General features: G+C 34.6%; 1 protein-coding gene across 1 annotated transcript; it reads left to right on the top strand.

Moving 5' to 3' along the window:
• Positions 1 to 1,659: 1,659 nt before the first annotated feature.
• LOC133317015 (diacylglycerol O-acyltransferase 1C-like) lies at positions 1,660 to 21,410 on the top strand. Its single transcript, XM_061518807.1, has 16 exons — positions 1,660 to 2,590; positions 3,187 to 3,267; positions 3,446 to 3,519; positions 3,635 to 3,710; positions 3,889 to 3,956; positions 4,603 to 4,726; positions 5,073 to 5,171; positions 6,250 to 6,351; positions 6,471 to 6,607; positions 13,463 to 13,544; positions 13,655 to 13,675; positions 14,241 to 14,303; positions 15,396 to 15,443; positions 20,186 to 20,248; positions 20,569 to 20,622; positions 20,737 to 21,410. The coding sequence occupies exons 1-16, from the start codon at positions 2,219 to 2,221 to the stop codon at positions 20,839 to 20,841; spliced, it is 1,569 nt and encodes a 522-aa protein (XP_061374791.1). The 5' UTR covers positions 1,660 to 2,218; the 3' UTR covers positions 20,842 to 21,410.
• The last annotated feature ends 241 nt before the right edge of the window (positions 21,411 to 21,651 follow it).

A 21,651-nucleotide genomic window follows, 5' to 3' on the forward strand; every position in this document is an offset into this window, starting at 1 on the left:
TTTTTGGTGTATTAATATTGAAATAGAAGGATTTTAAAATCATGATGTTGGCTCTTCATTTTTAGCAGCTTTACAAATAATTCACAATATTTGATTAGTAATTAACAACGATGTCTTGGTGATTGAAAACGGATCCTTTTATGTTTTATTTAACATGATTATGGCATGTAGCAAAATCCTATTTTTTCTATCTATTCGGTTATCACCGTTGAAATACTAACTATAAAAAGGTAAATTAATGATAATGATTTTGTAACTGTCTATCTCAATATTTTTTCTATCTCTTCTCTTATCACTATTGATTCATATATGTATAATTATGATTTTTTCACGTAGCATAATCATATTAACAACACATAACAAAATCGAATCCCCTTTTTAAAATTTTAAGGCTAGGAAGAGTAAACGTTAATGCACTCATACATTAATATTGGTTCGAGTATGACGATTTTAAGGCTCTGCTTCCGCTTACATTGTTAAAGTACGATGAGTACACAGCCTAAAATCTTTCTTGGTCACTGAGCCTTTACCTGAGCACTTACTTGGGCTGTGTCAACTACACCTGAAAGGGTTTGTAGTAATTTGAACCATTGTACTAGTGTTCGGCAAATAAATTTGAAGTTACAACCAGTGATCAATAAAAGAACCAGGAGTAACATGGAAAAATAATAGCAAGTGTCTATTATTGAGTCAAATGATCTCATATATATATATATATATATATATAGATTTTATTAGTCCCATTTAACATAAGATAATTATCTTATGTTGTAGAGAGAAAATAGGTAGGTCCCACTATTACAAGAAAAAAAATACGAGGTACGAAAATCGAAGTGAGAGAAAATAAGAGATGACATCTCATGTGAAAGATGAGTAATATTTCCCTGTATATATATATATATATATATAGAATTTATATTTATGCAACTGTTGTATGTGTAGCAATCAAATACTTGCTATATATATACTTGAAAGCATTAAATGCATGAAATCATAACCATACAAAGGATGAAAACATTAAATATGAGAAATCATTACCATATACCTGTTGTCGTTGCTGTACGTAAAACGGCTGCAGAAATTATTATTTATATATATATATATATATATATATATTGAGTTAACTCAATCCTAATTACTTCCTTAAGATGAATTGACTCCTCCCAACAAATATCTATTTTATAACCACAACTAAAAGAGAAAAAAAGAACTTCTGAATACTCACGATTCGAATATTACTATGATGTATGAGAATTGATTGGTCAAAATTTTATATGAGGAGATCTTGTAAAATTGTATTTATCTCTTTCTTCAATAATAATATTTGGATTCTATTTATTTAATGTAGGTAAAAAAAAGAAATAAACATAAAAATTAGAGAGCCGTGACGTGTTGAGTTGAGATTTGAAAGTATCACCTAAATAAAATAAGAAATAGGTAAGCATTTTTTTTTGTTTTGAGACAAATTAGGTAAGCCTTGAGAAAGGGACAAAATGCATCCAAAAGTTTTGAGCAAGCTTCAATGTCGTGGCAATTTCAGGAAACATTCATTACACAATAAAAGCCCGCGGTTACGTTACGTGTCAAGTGAAAGCGGTGGCTCCCGCGTATTTTCTTTACTAGGAATCTCGGAATGGGGGGAACCTTCCAAGTGCAACCTCATCCTGTGTGCTCTGCTTCAATGCATTCCTTCACCATCTTCCCCCTTTCTCATTGTCTACTTCTTATAAAGCTCCCCATCACAAACAAACAAACAATCAATCACACACCCCAAAACAAGTTCAACGAAAAACGAAAATAATTAGATAGAAGAATGGGCAAAACAAAACAATATTCCCAAAGTCTCCAACTAGTGATTTGACCATTATTCTTCTCATATATGCCCCTTCTTCTTCGTTACTTACACCACGCATTCCTCTATTTTTTTTTTTTATCTTATTTATGTATAAAAAAAAGTGCTTATTATCCCTTCGATAAATTTCGCTTTTCTATCGCACGACCTCGTTTCGAATCTTATTTTAATAATTGATTCTGATTCTTCTCTTCTCTTCTTTTTTTTTCCCTTTCTCTCTTCTCCATCTCTCTCTCTCTCTATATATATATATATATATATATATATATATATAACAGACTCGCAGTCTTTTGCATAGAAGGTATTGTTTGCACCGTCACGTGTGTGCTGTGTGGAGACAGAATAAACAACCGTTTCTCGTGGCCGATGGCGATTTCCGATGTGCCTGACACCGCGACCTCCACCGTCGTCGCCGCTGCCATCCAAAGTGACTCAGATCTCAGACGGCCTTCTCTGCGGCGTAGGCCCAGCGCCACCTCGACTGGCGGCTTGTTCGACGGCGAAAGTGCAGCTGAAGATGCGGTCAGAGATTCAGGCTCCGACGAGTCCTTGAAAGGCAAGAACAGCGAGGAGGATAAGGATCGCAAGCTGGATCATGCAGCCAATGATGACGCAGTCGTCAATAACATAACTGATCGAGAACCAGTCATCGATTTCAAATTCACTTACCGTCCCTCGGTTCCCGCTCACCGGAAAATCATGGAGAGCCCCCTAAGCTCCGACAACATTTTCAAACAGGTTAATTTCTCGCGCTCATGGAAAGTTTCGTGGTTCGTAATCCACTGAATTGACAGAAATTTTTCTGTAAATGTAATTCGTCGTATTACATTGACGACATAAATAGTTTCCAAGATTTTGTGGTCCTAAATCGTAATAATAATGTGATAGGTTATTCTGCCTTTTTTATTTTTTTTCGTATCACCTTTCAAAATTGTTAGATCAAAATCTCAATTAATTCTTATTATTTCTTTCTCATCCAGAGAGTATTAGATAAGATAGACATGAAAATAAAAAAGTTAACTAGAATAATCTATCCCAACTTTCAATGGTAGTATGCCATATAAAAATTTAAAAATTTAAAAATTTTAATATAGATTTTACCACCCTGGACTAAATTTCCTAGGTTTGTCACTTTTGGTCGCATGCTATTTGTTTCTGTATGTGTGCTGGTTTGTTAACTTGACCAATTTTGTATGTTTAATTAAATAAAATGGGAGATTCAAGTTTTTCCAACCTACTGTTAGTTAAAGGGGTATGCCTAGCTGTTTATATTTCTTTTGGCCTCATCTATAACTGTTTTCTTTTGCTATTAGTTATTAATGAATGAATTACAGAGTCACGCAGGACTGTTCAATCTCTGTATAGTAGTGCTTGTTGCGGTGAACAGCAGGCTTATCATTGAGAATATAATGAAGGTTTGCCTCTTCCATTTACTCTTGATGTCTATCCTGCAAGATTTGAATTTCCAACATGTAAATATGCATTTATCTGGATGCGAAGCTTTAACTTTATGACCTTCATTTTGACAGTTTTTTCCTTTTCTTTTCTTTCTTTCTTTCTAAACTTTTTGTTTTTATATTTTATGTTTTGCAGTATGGTTGGTTGATTAAGTCTGGATTTTGGTTTAGTTCAAAATCGTTGAGAGATTGGCCCCTCTTTATGTGTTGGTAATGAGTTTGATGAATCCCCTTAAAAGTAGACTGTGTTTTGTGTATCTTTTTGAGGATTAGTTCTGAAATTGTCATTTGGCATTCTGTAACAATATTTATGCTTCTTTTGCAGCCTTAGTCTTGCAATATTTCCACTTGCTGCCTTTATAGTAGAAAAGTTGGCACAACAAAAGTGTATTTCTGAACCAGTAAGTGATCTAGCCAAGGAGGCTTTTATTATATTTCATGGCGAACAAATATTCTGCAACCACATCAATTATTGTTGTATAAGTAACAATATTTTCAGAATATAATTAATTGTGGTCTGATATTCTTAATCGCAATTTTCAATATTTACATACGTGGGAATGTTGACGAATATTGCAGGTTGTTGTTCTACTTCATGTAATCATTACAACTGTTGCATTCTTTTATCCCGTTTTAGTTATCCTCAGGTCAGTATAGACTTCAAAATTTATTACAGGGGTTCAATTTAGACCCTCTTTTCACATTTGTGATTATACCATATAAAATATCAATTTTGGAAGGATTTGCTAACATAGTATAAGCTTAAGTTGATAAATTATGTCATTATCTAGGAAGAAAGTTTAAAGCATCATTTTTACAATATTTGATAAGAGATTTAAAGCCCTTTGGTTAACCTCATTTTAATGTTTGATTCATACAATGTTGAAGTTAAATTGTCTTGCAAATTATTATCATCAGAACGACAAGGTTATGTCAAGGAAAAATTGAAAACAACCTTGCTGCTTCCTTATATTTACTAATGTGATGAAGGCAGCAGCCTAGCCTGTTGAAACTAAATAAGGAGTCGTCTTCCGTCAGATGTGATTGATTGACATCCATGTAACAATTACAAGCCCTTAACTAACTATAAGATCTTGGTAAATCCCTGTGTTCCCATGAACAGAAAAGGTTATCACATTTCAGGCATTCTTTTTAGACAGTGATTTTCCATATGATGGATACAGTAAAGAAGTCTGCTTGATGGATAAAATAACTATAGTCTAAAGTACTTGGTCATTTCATAGATATCTATATATCAAAGATATCTTATGGATCTGTTGCTTTTCTGTACAGGTGTGATTCTGCTTTTGTATCCGGTGTCACATTGATGCTATTTACTTGCATTGTATGGTTAAAATTGGTGTCATATGCACATACGAACTATGATATGAGAACACTTACCGCTTCAAATGAAAAGGTAGTGGTTAACTTCCCTTTGTAAGTTAATAGATTACTGCTATAGTGCGTTGTTTTCACATTTTTTTTTTTTGAAAAATAATATATTTAAATGAGAGGATATGCTATACATTTTATGTGATGGTTAGTTTTCAAACAGGAACATACTGCATGACCAACTGTAGTCTGTGGTTCTTGTGTTCTAATACTAAATCACTTCCCAAATTACAGTTTAGTTTATGATTATTAGAATAACATCCATCCTTCCTTCTTGCTGCATCCTGACATTCGGCTATAATCTGTTCAGATTAGTGACAGATAAAAGTTCTGTTTTTGCTCCTTATTCAATTAAGTTCCCTGTGTTATAGGGAGAAACATTGCCCAATGCTTTGAATATGGAGTACCCATACAATGTGAGCTTCAAGAGTTTGGCATACTTCATGGTTGCTCCTACATTATGCTACCAGGTAGGAGAACTTTAAGTGAATTATTTATTTTTGTACTTTTTGTTTGCTAAAGTATTTTGATTTTTTATTGTTGCTTTGTTTGAATTCATATCTTTCATTGACATAGCATTTGCACACTTTTTTTTCCTGATTGAAGCACATAAACATAAAAGGCACTGTTTTATGGGCTTATTTGCAGCTATATCTTTGGTTTGGAATGTGTTTGAGGCTTCCAGTTAGAGGTCCAGTCAGGATCTGTCACACACACATAATTACACAGTTAGGAATTAAATTCTCATCCAACAACAATATTGCTCTGTGACCGCTTGATTAGTGGGATTTGTCCAAATGACTTTGTTGTCTTATTCTATCATTTGGAAAATCTCTTCATTCCTGTTCTTATCTTTCTTTTTTATCCCTAGATGTTTCCAATTTGACTTCATTCTTTTCAGATGCAATAATCCCTCTCTCTCTCTCTCTCTCTCTCTCTCTCTTGTGGGCATGCCCTTAGACGGCCAACATTTTGTAACATTAAGCACTGTGTAATGAAATCTGTAGCAGAGCTCCCAAAATTCACTATCCTGCTTCACTTTTATCCTCCATTCATACTAAATTTCCAACATACGTCCCCATTGTAATGAGCTAGTTTCTAGCCCAGATTCTGTTAGTTACATCTCCCTCAATCCATTAATTTTGATGGAGTAAAACAGGACATTTTGATCTGATCACATTTTATCCTGCTGGTTGTTTCTCATTTTATATGCATAGGTGCTAAGGGTCTCCCAAGGGACCTCAGCTTCTGTTATTTTTAGTGTTTCTATGTAAGAATTGCACTCTTTATTATATTCATCACTTAACCAATAGGGGATGGGCAAGAAGAAATCTGTATTATCAAATTATGTTCATCATGGTAGGACTAAGTTGCAGAATTTTGCCAAACTTTCTTTTAGAAGAGTAATTTCTACTGTTCACTTGTTTTTGCATTTGCCAAGATAAGTGTATTTGTGAATTAAACTTATTCTGAGAGAAATTTCTGACATTGTTTTTACTCACATGTATTTTATACTTTTATTTCCTATGTAATGAATTGCTGTTATAGCCAAGCTATCCCCGCACACCTTCCATTCGGAAGGGTTGGGTGTTTCGTCAACTCATCAAGCTGATAATATTTACAGGAGTTATGGGATTTATAATAGAACAAGTAAGCAGTAGCTGTTAATAAATTTAATGGTCATTTCTACCCTTTTTTCCCTTTAATTTTCAATTCATTAATTCTGCAGATATTCTGATTTTATCATCGTTTTATTAATAATTTTGCAGTATATGAATCCTATTGTCCAAAATTCACAACATCCTTTGAAGGGAAACCTGCTATATGCCATCGAGAGAATTCTGAAGCTTTCTGTTCCAAATATATACGTGTGGCTGTGCATGTTCTACTGCTTTTTCCACCTTTGGTGTGTATTTTCTCTTTGTTTTGGTTCAAATACATATATATTCTTTAAAAAACTGTTAGCATGAAATTGCCTTTACTCACCTTAAATTGAAGAATTGTAGCTCTAGTCTTTTGTGTTTATTGCCTTGAAAGTAGTAGCGCATCAGTGCTAGCATAAGCCAAAACTTGACTTATTTCTCGGCAATGTTGTAATGATGATGCTTCTATGAGTATGAATGTTATCGCTTAATTTTTGAAACTGTCCTCAAGATGATATCAATATCCAGCTTCTTATACACCCAAAGAGTAATTGCAGCGTTGATGGGTAGAACTAGCTGATTTAAAGGTGTGTGCATGGCGAGATTGTAGTTGTCTGAAGAATATGCTTCTTAAGATGTAAGATTAGTTTTATGGCCTCTCTTTACTGCACTGCTCATGGTGATTTTAAGTGGGTCTCTCTTATAGATATGCAAAGTGTCGAAAATTGTTAGGGAAAAGTAAGCGAGAGACATGTGATGGAATCTCTGTCTCAATTGACAACAGAGGCCGAAGTATGTAGCGAGGAAGTAATAAATAGAAATATCACAACTATCCCAATTATTGTAATTAAATAATTTGGTTAGTCTATACCATGAATCTAGACACTCTTGACATACTTTCTTTCCAAGAGTTCCCTCAAGCTGTAGCATATAGATTATATGCACTAAGGTTATCAAATCTTGAATTGCCAAATTAATTTTAAATCTTAGTAAAAAGATGGTTGAAATATATCATATAAATGATATATAGTGCTCAATGTAATAGCTTCAAAATAGGAATTGACTTAACTTTAAAATTGATAAAACAACTTAACCGTAAGTCTCAAAATAAAATCATAAATCTTAAGTCATAACTTAGTCACAACAATGATATAGTTAAGTCTGATGCTTATAGAGTGAGCAAATGACTTTGTGAAGCCTTTGTTTCAGTAGAATGAAATCAAAACAATGGAATAATCAAAGAATGAAAAATGAGCATATTTGTTCAAATGGTCAGCAACAACCATGATGGCATCATACCCTTTAGACTTAGGTGAGAATGAAATCTATCCTTAATTCTTCCCAAACAACATTGGGTATTGGCAATGGTTGCAAAAGGCTTGGTAGTGACAAGGACTAATATTTGTTACTCTGGCATATGTGGCAAGCAGCCATAAATTCTGTTAATGTATCTTTCATTCAAACCCTGAATACAGATTGTGCCAATCTTCTATAAGCGCGAAATATCCCTGAATGCCCTCCTGTGGGAAAAGTGTGAAACTCTTGCAGTAAACGAGGAATCCTTGTAAATTTCGTTGATAGCACCATTCTGCCCTTATAATGCAATCAGTCACCTTCTAAAGTGTAGGAAGGGTGGGAGTTGGGATCATCCACCAAGTCTCTTATAATACCATATAACAAAGGATCTTACTTCACTTCTTGGTTAATTAAGGAAGCATCTTACCAAATCGGTTTTGATATGATATTAAGCTCAACTTTGGCATCCCTCCTTGATAATGTATTAGCTACCTTGTTGGAAGACCCCACTTTATATAGGATATCAAATTCGTAGCTTAACAATTTTGCTAACCAATTCTGTTGGCTCTGGGTAGTCACTCTCTATTCTTACAAGTATTTTAAGCTCCTTTGGTTAGTATAGACAATGTATTTGCACGTCAAGAGGTAAGGCCTCATATGCTGAAAGGAAAAGAACAGGGCCATGAGCTCTTTCTCATATACTGATTTATTCAAAGATGCAAGAGCCGAGCCTTTGTTGAAAAAGCTATGGGATGTTTATCCTGGGACAACATTGCCTTCACTTCAGCCTTAGAAGCATCATACTCAATAGTTAATGGCTTGGAGAAATTTGGATGAAAGGCAGGGACTTCTGTTACTTGTTACTGCTGTTTAAGACTTTCAAAATCTTGCATTGCTGCTTTAGACCACCCAAAATTGCCCTTCCTCAGTAAATTGGTAAGAGATCTTTGATCTTTCCATAATCTTGCACAAAACGACAATAATGTCTTGTTAAACCCAGAAATCCTCATAATTATTTAACAGTCTTTGGGGCTAGCCACTGAATTACTGCTTCTACTTTTGTGGGATCCATGGAAACGTCCGGAGGGAGACAATATGTCCTATATATTTCACCTTAGTTCTACCAAAAGTACATTTCTTTTTATTGGCAAAGAATTTGTGTTGGCTGAGAGTGGATAAAACTGCTTCTAAATGAAATAAATGATCCTCTCACATCTTGCTATACACAAACTTTCCTAAGAATGCCTTCAGAGTTGAATTTATAGCACATTAAAATGTGGCAGGGGCATTAGTCAAATCAAAGGGCATTCCTACATACTCAAAATGCCTTTGGTGAGTCCTAAATGTTGTTTTTGGGATGTCTAAGTCATGCATGTGAATTTGGTGATAACTTGGTGGTAACCAAATTTTTTAGGTCTATCTTAGAAAAATAAGTGGCCCCAAATAGCTTATCTAACAACTTTTCTATTCCTAGTATAGGGAATTTTTTCAAGAACCGTAACCTTGTTTAGGGTCCTATATTCTACACAAAACCTTCAACTCCCAATTATTTTTACTAGGAAAATAGGGCTGGAAAATGGACTATTACTAGGGCGAATAATCCAGTTGACAACGTATGTGATACTTATCTCTCTATCTCATTTTGTTTTAAATGAGCATACCTTTAGTGTTGCACGTTGACAGGTCCTTCTCCATCTTGCAAGGGAATTTTGTGATCCACATCTCTTCTTTTTGGTTCTCCAAATAATGACTCATACTTTTGGAGTACACCTTGTACCTCCTGCTGTACTAACAGATCACTATTAATCGGGAGACATTCTCATATTTATTACGTCTTCTTAGTGGTGCATAATAACGTGACAGCCGCAATTTCAATTTCCTTTGTCTTGGATATAGCCTTTGAGGATAGGATGGTCCTTGACAATTTGGGATCTCCTCGAATGAGAACTTGTTGACCCTGCTTATAGAATGTTATCTCCAAAGTTCGCCGGTTGGTACGAACTTCTTCCAATGCTTCTAACCAAGATACTCCCAAAATAATGTTTGCTCTCAAATAAGAATTATAAAATTCTACCTTTGCTCCATGATATCCCAGAACCACCTCCACATTCGGACAATACCCTTGTGAAAATATCCTTTGCCCTTCCCTAATCTTACCCCAAAATGTGGTTTCTCATCTACTGGAATGGCCAGACTTTCCACCAAACATCGAGCTATAAAATTATGGTTGGCCCTATTCTCAACTTCATGGTTCTGGGTGGTAGCATTCCCCCCCGCAGAGACATGCGAGAGAGATAGTCATCGACAAGCTATCTCTGGTATTTCCCTGTCCCTATCTTCATCGTGCTCCATAATGGTCATTTGTTGCTGCTCACTACTACCATCGTTTTCTTCATCCTCACCCATGATGGTGACTCGTAAAAATTTTTCTAGGCGTTTGTGGCCTGGACTGAACGGAAGCCTGCAATGAAAGCAGCGTCCTTCCTCTTTTTGTTTGAGATACTCATTGTAAGGTAGATGATGCACCTCAGCTTTGAATTTCTTGTTTCAGTTCTCCCAAAAATTAGCCAAGTAATTCTTCCTATGTGGTTTGAGCTGCTTGGGCCACGAGGGCCTCAAATTTCTGTACATGCTCATCGATTGCCCCTTCTTGCCTCAACATCGTCAACCTCTTGTAAATGCTCCCTGATGTTCTTCCACTATACGGCTGCACCATCGCTGTTGCGAGCCCTACCTACTTCAAGTTTGGCATTTTCTTTTGAAGGAAACAAAATCAATAAATGGTGCTTCCTTCCATACTTACAAACACAAGCTGCATCCACTCATTTGCGAGTATCTTTTACACATTGAAAATCAGAGTCGCCCTCAATGACACTAACTCCTCATTTTATACAACTTCTCCCAATACCTTTTCTAACTAGCTAAACTCTTAATTGCCTAACCATTTGTTAACAGTACTTTCTCTTTGGTTCTTCTTAAATAGACTTCCCATGTGGATGGTTGATCACCACTCTTAATCCCAGTCGTAACACAAACCCCGTAAAGGTATTGAGTGTTATTGGTATAAAGAACCTTGGCCTACTCCCTGACTAACTTACAACAGGTGACGTGGGCGCAAAAAAACTACTTCAAGGATGGATGATGGTGGATTTGATTACGCTGCATAATTGGGTGTCGATCTTAGTCCACCTTGAGGGCTTGTTGGCAGCAACATAGTCATTCTTAATGATGAAGTGGTTGGCGTAGTTTTTCCTAATAAGCCAAAGTTTGATATCCGAAGCCCATGTGTTATAGTTGATCCCATCCAACTTGTCAATGGAGAAAAGGGAGCTAATTTTGTTGATGAATACAGGAGATTCAGCATTCAAAGTATCTTTAGGGCCATTAGAAGAGCCGGATGTAGCCTTGGGCTAGGCAGAAAAGTGAAGAATAAGACTCAACAAGGAAATGACAGTATTGAAGGGGGACAGGTCCAACTATAGGACAAATGGAAAAAGGGAGTATAGATCTAGGTAGAGGGTAGAGAGGCAAGCACAACGGTGGAAGTGGTAGTCAAAACAGAGCTCTAAAGAGTTGCCACTAGTGGCTAGATATGGTAGCAGTGGGGGAGATCCAAGAGTTTTTTTTGGTGAAAGACGGCTTGTGACAAATGATCTTGGCCAGGCCTCTTAGGGTCTGGACGATTTGGGGGAGGGGTTGCATCTGGTGGTGTTGTTGGCTTGAAAACATGTCAAACGATGGCTAGAAAGAGGCATTAGGTTGTCGGAAGGATGACATGGTAATGAAGGCTGAAAACTGGAGTTTAAACACGGTTTTTGGAGGAAAAAATTTACTAATGGGCAGTGGGTTCATTAGGCACGCAAGGATTAGGGTTGCCTTTTGTCAACCTCGAGATGCTATGTTAAGGGGAAAAAAAGCAAGAGACGTACAATGGAATCCGTGTGTTTCAAATATATTGAATTATGTAGCCAAAAAGTAATAAATGAAAATATCACAACTATCATAATCATCGTAATTACATGATTTTGTTAGCCTACATATAATGAATTTAAACACTATTTACATAAAGAGAAAAGGGGTACTCAATGTAAGAGGGTTGTTTTGATATGGTGTGAAGTGATGTGCTGCAAAATATTGACCCAATGTTCCTATTTAGACTAATAATTAGGTTAAGTAATAGTGTAGTACTATTAGTACAAGCCCATGCCCACTAATATAATTAGACTACAAACTCTAATTAAATGAGTAATAAATTACGAAACATAATAAAATTGTGAAACAAAGCCTAAGATTGCTTCCTGAATTAGATAACTAACTGATTCCACAATATATTCTAAAGATATTTTGCATTATTCTAAAGATATTCTAAAATATTCCAAGTTGCATGGAGGATATTCTAAGATATTAACACTTCCCCTCAAGCTCAAGCTAAAGCTTACTAAATTTTAATCTTTTTACAAATAAACACACTAAAAGAAAATAATTGTAAAATAATTTGGGCTCCATAAGCTATAGCTAAATAAACAACTCAAGAATGTTGGAGATGCTGAGAGAGGCAATACACAAGATGAGAACTGATATGACGTGCATGCAAAATAGCTAGTTAGAAAGTTGCTTGGCATTGGAAAGATACACGATAGAAAAGACAGCACTGCATAGATGAGCAGAAGAAAGGTCCTAACAAACAATCAGGTAGAGCAATGACACTTCTTCAAACTAATCAAGAAATCACCACTGATAGGTTACTACTAGTAAGATTGTCAGAGGGTAGAAAAGTCACTGCCAGATTGATTGTCAGTAGGAAAAGATGTCTTGGCAGGAAGGATAGTGAGCGGGAAGATTTGTCACCGTAAGAATGATTCATCTGTGGTTAAAAATTGCATCTTTAGGTTCTAGCACTCTCTTTCAATGCAAAGCTGGCATGGGAAAATCAAGAGTATTACCATATAGGGGAAGAGAGAAAAGATAAATATTTTAGTCAATTTGACAATAAATGCCAAACAAAGTCAAATGGCTTGTCCAAAGCTAAAGAGTGCCAAACAACGAGAAAATGGGCAACCCAAATGTGAAGAACCCATCAAATAAAGGCTAACGTTTACCAATTGAATTACATCAATCCAAAATATTTTTTACCTTCTAAACACTGATGTTCTACCATGTTTCTTTCTCAGCCGCCATCATCAGCACATGAAAGTGTGTTGACCTTCTTTTGGTTGGTTTTTGGGCTAAACATATGAAGATTATACTGATATGGTGTTTTACGAAATATAGATCCAATGGTTCTTTTTATATGAATGATTAGGTTTAGACGTTTAGTACTACTAGTACAAGCCGAAAACCACTAATATTATAACTCTACCAAGTACTAGCCCTAATGAATTAAGGTAGTAAATAAGAAAACATAATAAAATTAGGAATCAATGCCTAAGATTGCTTCCTCAATTAAATAACTAATTGATTCCACAACATAGTCTAATAATATAAAGATATTCTAAATATTCTAATTGGAGATATTCTAAGATATTATTTAGATATTCTAACACGAGGGAAATGGAGAGCTTTACTTTGTTTGATGGGATTACGGACATATGCTGTGAGCTGTGAGGATATCTTATTCTTCTCTTTACTCTTACCCTTTTTTCTCGTGGATAAATTTCTTCTTTTATGAAAATAGTTTAGCTCTGTGTTTGCATGCACAAGTGCTTACCGATCAAGTTCTGATCTCTGTCTTATTTATAGATATTAAAAGTAAAGCCTCTTTTTTTTTTTAATTTGAGTAATATATGTGACAATTTATCCTTAGATCTTCTGTTGCAATGTAGGTTAAATATACTTGCAGAGCTTCTACGATTTGGTGATCGTGAATTTTACAAAGATTGGTGGAATGCCAAAACTGTTGAAGAGGTAGGCTCTTTGTCCAGGCGTGTTCTTAGTTTCTTTGGTTAAAATACTTCCATGAAGAGAAACTTGTGACTTGTCTTTGTTGAATGCATTTCTGCTGCTGCTGTCATCAGTATTGGAGGATGTGGAACATGGTAAGTTTTCTTTTCAAACTTTCCTCAGCAAAATGATGCGGTGGTCTATTTTTTGGACGAATATATATATATATATATATATATATAGGGAAAAAATAAAATATATATATATATATATATATATAGAGAGAGAGAGAGAGAGAGAGAGAGAGAGGATGAGGATCATTTTATATCAGTTCAAGTTACAATCTCAATTTTAGCCGTTGATCCAACTTATATCTAACAACTCTAATTTTTTAGTTGTGTGAACGATACAAGTGAATTAATAACCAAGAATGAGTGTAAATTTATTTTACACTAATATAAGAATAATCTGTCCCATATATATATATATATACTACTGAGGTATAACTATGGTTGATATATGAGGCTAATTTAACGAAAGAAGGAATTAGGAAGAAATGTAATTTTTTTTTCCATTTATTACTTTCTGGCTTACCTTTCCATTATTTACCGAATATATGGTTCTGAAACCATGTCAGAGCATATCAGAAATTGTTTAGTAACTTTCATATGTAGTTCTAATCCATTACTATTCAACTGAGTGGATTCTTTTATATTGCAGCCTGTGCACAAATGGATGGTTCGCCACATATATTTTCCATGCTTAAGGAAAGGTATACCTAAGGTAATCATGCGTCCTCCTATCTTGCTGAGTGGATCCTAACTATACTTTCTAAGCAAGTTTTGGGCGAAAATGAAAAGTTTGTCTTCTATATGGAGTAGTGGTAAAACTACTACCTTGTAATTGAAAAGTCAATGGTTTGAATATGGAGAAGAGTTTTTTTTGCACATATGCAAGGATAAGACTGCTTACAAGGATTGTCCTCACCCCTACCTTGTTTTTTGTGTTTAATGTGGATTTATATTTTTTATTTTTTAAGGAATACTATATAAAGGTAATGCACCCTCCTATCTTGCTGAGTGAACCGTAAACAATAGTTTCTAAGAACATTTTAGGCGTAAATGAAAAGTTTGTCTTCTATCTTTGGGATATAGTTAGTCTATCAGTATCAATATTAACAACACCTTTATACCTAGCCAATTGGAGTCTGCGGTTGATGAAGCCAAATAAAATATGTAAAACATAATTTATAAATATGCTATATAGTTAATGTAAAATTAAATAAATAAAATTTATGCACTGCTTGTATGTTTTGATATGTTTGGAGTAAGAAGGAACTTGTTTGGATAATCTTGTTTTTTACATCAAGCAAGTAAATGTTTTCAATTGCTTAAAATAATCAACAGAATGTACAATATCCTGGAAACTTATGTTCGCTTTAGACCCTCATTTCATCTTTTTTCTTGTTCCCTCAATTTTTTACCTTTGCTCAAATGTTCATCCCATATTGAATACTATGTTCTCTGTGGAAAGTTCTCATCTGATAGACAATATTCAAACGTGGTACGTGTACTAACATGCATACAACTTACAGACAATATTCACTTTAGATATTAACTCTGGCATATGTGCTAAGATGCATTTATGTAGATTGACATAATTAAACAAGAACAGGAGAGGATCTCGCTTTATTTTTCTCATGTTCTATAACCTTGTTGTCCTTTGTTTTTTGGATCTTTGCTTTCAGCGATTTGCTATTGACATTCTTGTTTCTCACTGACTGATATTTGGATTGGATTTTCTTTTGTTAAAGATTGATATTATGCTTTTCTTAGTTCTAGACTTGTTTGTGATTGTGATTTTTATCGTACACAGGGTGCTGCTGCATTAATTGCCTTCCTGGTTTCTGCTGTGTTCCATGAGGTGCGTGGTTCATCTCTCTTTCAATCTCCCCCTCTGTCGTCTCTCTTTTGGTAGTTTAGTAAAATGGCTGATCAAAGTTGTGGAGAAGCTTGCATTCCTTTTATTATTAGGGTTCTATTTTTCTCATGTTGTAGGAGATAAGTATCTCCTACTATAGATACATAATATGGTGGAGCCCACCATCCATTAAAAAAAGAAAAAAGAAAAAATGATGTCATAATTTTTTATGTGAGAGAAACATGAGATAGTTATCTCATGTAAAATGAGACAATTATTTCCCTTATTATTATTATGAAAATGTTTACCCAATGGGTGTAGGTTGCAGTGGTTGTTTGAACTCCAAGTTCGAAAGTTCAATCCATAGCTTTGGTCTTTATCACATCCGGTCAAAATTGCGAAAGCAATATATATATATATATATATATATATATATATATATATATATATATACTTTAATATTTCTATAGTGAATGTAGATAAGTTATCTATATTTAATCTCAAAACTACATCATTTTGGGTTGAAAAATTATATTGAGAAAGACTATTATAACCCTGAAATAAATTATAATTACAAAAATACCTTGATTTCCGTCCCAAAACGACGTCGTTTTGGACTCAATGTAGATAACTGACTGCAGAAAAAACGAACCCATATATCACAAAATAAAAAATGTTTAGGGTGAGGTGGTATCCCATTCCTAGGCATTTGTTGAATCTGTAGGGATATTTCCGTTGATCTCACTGCGTAGGTATTTTTATTTTTGTAATAAATTTAAAAATATAAATCATTTTATTTTATTTTAAAAAATTAGACATAATTAATAATTAATTAAGATAAAATCTTTAAAACATATATTAAAAGAAAAAATGTTATTATAAAGAAAATAAGTACAACTAATTTAAAAGAATTTTGAACTTAAAAAGAATAATAAGCATTGTTTATCTTTAGTAGTAGTAAGCATTGTTTTAAAACTCAGACCGGTCATCGACTCGGTCGAGGTATTAGGTCAGTGGTTTAACCGGGTTCAACTGGATTTCAGAATAATATATAATAAATATTAAATTATGAACATTATGTCCAACAAATAATAGTCTAGTGGTAAGCCTTCCGATCTCAAACAAGGGGACTCAAGGTCGAATCTCGTTGCTTGTAAAATGTATATATTTTGCACAATTTAACATAAAACCGGTTGAACCGGTTTGGGTGTATAACCGATCCGATGCCCACCTCGAACCGGTGGGGGTATCGGGTTATTGAAACCCGGATCGATCCGAACGGGTGGGTTATTTTGATTATTTTGTACAATTATAAACTACTTGTATATATTTTAGGGAAAAATATTTTTCTAGTCACTGGAGTTATCTTTTTGGGATTATAAGATTAAAAAATTATAATTATAAAGACTAATATAACCTTGTAATATATTAAAATTATAAAAACACTTTGATTTTCGTCCCAAAACGGCATCGTTTTGGGTTCACCGGAGATAACTTGTCTCCATTGACTAGAGAAATCCTTTACCCTATATTTTAATTTAAAATTAAAAAGAGAGGTTGTAATTAGAGATTAAATTGTAGAGGCAGGTTATACTTACAATCTCATTTTAAATTTGAAAAAACTTTCATTAAAAAACAGGGTATTGAAATTTGAAAATAGATTAAAAAATAGAAAACAGCTAATAAATAGGGAATCTGAACATCATCTTAAAAAAAAGGTGACGAAATACTCTTTCACTCTATTCAGCATATTATTAATTAACCTGGGTCTATCTTTATTAGTAGTAGTAAGGGTGCGTTATCTTTGATTATTTTGTACAATTATAAAAGACGTCTTAACGGTAAGTGACTGTTCAAGTCATGATCTCTGTTCTTCACCGTTTGGGTTTATGTCTTTCTGTTAATATGACATCAGAGTTTCTAGAGATAGACCCTAGCTTGTGTTAACCTTTCCTACTTGGCCCACTGCCAGCAACAACCAAACCTTGTTTTCCATCTTGAATTCTTACCGGTATTGGATATGTCTTCATTCCTCAAGGTTCTTTGCTCACGACCTTTCCCGTTCAACTTAGAGGCTTCTGATTGGAAAAATCCAGGAGCCACGTCACTAGCCAATGCCGCACACCTCCTTGCTCCAGTCATCTTGGCACGTAGTTGTCATTCTCTCCATGCTGATAGGTAGCCAAAGGCAGCCCATGACAGGGAGGTCTCTATTAATGGGCTGAACGATAAACCACCACAATAAGAAGATCTGACACCACATCTCAACTTAAAATCTTAAGGTATTGGGAGTTTATAGGTCCTTTAATTTATGTGTTCCTTGCTTAGCTTAGATCATTTCTACCCGACGCAGGACTTTATCATTTATACTTGAATTCCTGACAATTTCCCCTGGTGTGAGTACCAACATTTGTATGCTCAGTTGGGCAAGTGGCCTCAAAAGCTTGTTAAGAACAAGTATAACTCTTGGGGGTGAATAAAGTAATCAATTTTTCACACAATCCCTGGTTCACAAGTTCTAGCAAGCAATTAGTAATCAACCAAGCAACCGCACAAGTGACACCTATGACTATTAATAAAAGAATAATAGAAAGGCCCATTACAACCCAATCTAATTACCTACAACTATCTTAATATGATTACAAAAACAAATTTAATATACCAAAATGAAAAATATGATTGTGCTTTTTTCGCCAATCTGCTCTTATTATTGCAGTTACTGATTCCTAGGAAAAATTCAATATTATTGACATTACGGATATACCCTACTAGCAATGGATGATAAATAAAAGTCAAAATCTGTCTTTTTTTTTCCTTTCAAAGAGTAGGCTTCCTTAATAGGTGTGTTTCATTCTCTTTGATCTTATCTTTGATTGCTTTTTATAAAGTCACACCGGTAGCTAGTGCTTTCCATATGAGAAACCCTAATATACTCTTGTTGGCTCCAAATACTTCTCAAAGGTTTCAAGGTGATGGAATGGTCACTTCTTGCCCTAGCTTATAAGGTTGAAATGATTTTTTATATGGTATTAGAGCCTTCATGACCAAGTGGTCACGAGTTCGATCTTTACCGTTTCCATTCTATTAATAAATAATTAAATATTATGGAGTCTTTTAGCACATGTAAGTGGATTTATGCATTGTTCACCCTTAAAGCCCAAGGGGCTATTGTGTGAGGAGGTGTGTTAGAGAAATATATATAAAACTATTGATGTGACCTTTACTTAATGGCTTAATCTTTTGGATTGAAATGGTTCTTCCCAAGTTGAATCCAGTTAGATTCAGCTTAATCAATTAAGCTTCTGTTATTTCTTCTTGATCTTGGCTCTGATACTTAAAGGCACACCGGTAACTCCATTGCTTTCATCTTTCGGTCCTCATCTCTTTAGACCTTGGGTACTTGATTCTGTTGCCTCATACCATATATCTAGTAACAAGCATCTTTTTTCTACCATAACCTGCCCATTAGAAGTATGGTTTGACATACTTGAGGAGACTGGCATGTTAAATGCTAGCCCTGTGATACTCTGATGAATCTCAATATTAGACTTCTTCCAAGTCAGAGACTGATTGGGAATCTCCTTTCTTGTGATTGTGGTTTAAATTCTAAGGGATATCAAGGGAGCACAACAAAAGGGAATTTTCTATGAAGATAAGGGACATACTCAAGTAGTGAGCTTTGGGAAAGTTCTCCCTTTGATAGGTACTCTACTTTTGCTTAATGTATGTTTATTGGAGGTAACTTGATTTCATGGAAAAGTAAAAAACAGAGGTCGTTCCCTGAGCTAGTACTGAAGGAGAACGTAGAGCTATGACTGCTGCAACATGTGAAATTTCTGGTAAAACAGTTGCTGAAAGAACGTCAGTTTGGAATGACCATTGTGTGATAATCAAGCTACCCTACATATTGCCTTAAATCCTGTCCTTCACGAAAGAACTTAACATATTGAAGTTGATTGTCTTAAATCGGAAAACATTCATTTGGGTGACATCATCACAACCTTTGTCAACTTGAATGGCCGGCTTGCTGACATCCTCACAAAATCCAATAGAGGACACCAAATTTGTTAGATATATATGCTCAGTTTGAACGGGAGTCTTAGATATATAGGTATATTTTGTTTGTCTTAATGTTTTAGTTATGTATCCTTAGCTTTATGTGTTATTATTTATATTGTTTTCTACAACCGGAAAAGCTTGTAAAGCAAGCTCTTTTTTACTTTATAAAATTCAAAGCACGGTGACTGAGCAAGTCACGAACTTTATTCCTCACCTTTCGGTTTATCTCTTTCTATTATTAGCATTAATCCTGAAATATTCTTTCTGGCTTTCTCTTTGGCAGTGAGTGTAACTGTGGGGGAGAGGATTGAGAATTAGATACAAATTTGTGATTGGTTTGATAGAACTAAGACAATAGTAGTCTTTTGAGCTGTCCAAAACCATGATGGTCTCATTGATTTAATCAAGAGCTACCAACACCTGTAGTATCTGGCAACCTGTAGCTTAGCTTAAGTAGATAATACTGATACAAGTGCTGATATCTTAAAGATGGATTCTTATATGCCATTCAGCAGACTGATATATATTCTAGTTTCTACTGATGTAGTCATAATATTAATAGTGGCACTGTTTTCTTTAGTTGAGTTATTTAATTTACTCATATTGTAATTATGTTTTCAATGAAGCCTTTCGTTTGTTCCTCCTTCAGCAATTCAGCTCATAATTTCTCTTTCATCTGAGTGCAGTTATGCATAGCCGTTCCTTGCCACATGTTCAAGTTGTGGGCTTTTATTGGAATTATGTTTCAGGTAAAGGCTTACTGCCATATTCTACTTCTCTTGTCTATTGAAGTTGGCTATTATTATGCTTCAAATATTAATTTTGGTATATAATTTACACATTTTTTGCAAAAACCCAATCCCCCAACAACCAAGACATCGAACTTTCCCCCATACAGGAAATTATAAGCTGAAGTGAGAGTTTAATTCCTGTTCTTCTATAGCCAAGCGAAATAAATTATTCTGTAGATAAATTTGTGTTTTCTCAGCTACAGTTGATAATTATGATATCTTCTGTATTTTAGGTTCACTTGACATGATAATGATGAATATCTTTTCACTCTTTCTAGGTTCCTTTGGTCTTGATCACTAATTACCTGCAAAATAAATACAGAAACTCAATGGTATGTCTCTAAAATGTCCTATTTAAGAATTTTGGTCTATTAATAATGTATGTTATATAATCATTGTCTTCAAGTTTATTTATTGGTTTTTAATTGTTATTTTCTTCATGCCAGGTTGGAAATATGATTTTTTGGTTCATATTTTGTATTCTTGGTCAACCTATGTGCGTTCTACTATACTATCATGACTTGATGAATAGGAAAGGGGAACTTGACTAAGGTAGTATTACATCATCAACCGTTCTTGTGTATGAGCTTTTCTGTTTTCAAAGTAAAATCGATGTAGATATGTTGCCCTCTATGTTTTTTATGGGGACTATTGGACAGTGGTTCCTCTGGGTTAAGCATTTCCATGAGATTTGCTAAGGTTTTGGAGGTTAATTCATCTTGACCCATGAACTTATATAACTTATTTGCTCTGGCACTTCTATCAGCATGCGAGGAATTTTGAAAGCAATGAACTAACAACGTTATGTGCTAAGTAACACTGACTGGTTTCTGATAAAAGTTGCGGGCTAGCTGCAAATGCCTAAACGGTTTAGGTGTAATTGGTTTCTGGAAGTTCTACCAATGAATGATGACGGCTATTATTCAGTACGAAACTTGTGTTAGTGCACTAGTAGCATATGCTAATTTCATAAATGAGGGATACTTGGACAAGATTACCTTGCTTAAGTAATCCATGAGATCTCTCAGTGCCCTCACTTATCAAACCCGAGAGATTTGAATTTATTGCCCTTTTCAGTTTTTGTAGATGCCATTTGAGAGAAATTATTGCATAATTTGGGATTGTGGTGTGCTCTGATGGGGGAGATCCAGGGGCATGGGTTCTGTCGATTTGGGTTATTTTATTTTAAATGACCTGAATCAAAACTTAATTCAGGTTGGGTTGATTTGATTCTGGTTGACCAGCAAAACGTTTTTACATACTTTGAGTATAATTAAATTAATTAAATTTGATTTATTTTGATTTTTTTTAACCACTCTTGGATCAATCGTATCCTATACACCCTAGTGTATATTTATAGT

This window comes from Gastrolobium bilobum, unplaced genomic scaffold (assembly GCF_033153095.1).
Source record: "Gastrolobium bilobum isolate Gb01-03AN ecotype WA unplaced genomic scaffold, APGP_CSIRO_Gbil_v1 utg195292, whole genome shotgun sequence".
Lineage (NCBI taxonomy): Eukaryota > Viridiplantae > Streptophyta > Magnoliopsida > Fabales > Fabaceae > Gastrolobium > Gastrolobium bilobum.

Excerpts from the sequence above, each read along its gene's own strand:
- LOC133317015 (XM_061518807.1), top strand. The coding sequence starts at position 2,219 with ATGGCGATTTCCGATGTGCCTGACACCGCGACCTCCACCGTCGTCGCC. Across the intron at positions 6,352-6,470 it reads TGGGATTTATAATAGAACAA|TATATGAATCCTATTGTCCA; the intron begins GTAAGCAGTAGC and ends ATAATTTTGCAG. Across the intron at positions 13,676-14,240 it reads ATTGGAGGATGTGGAACATG|CCTGTGCACAAATGGATGGT; the intron begins GTAAGTTTTCTT and ends TTTATATTGCAG.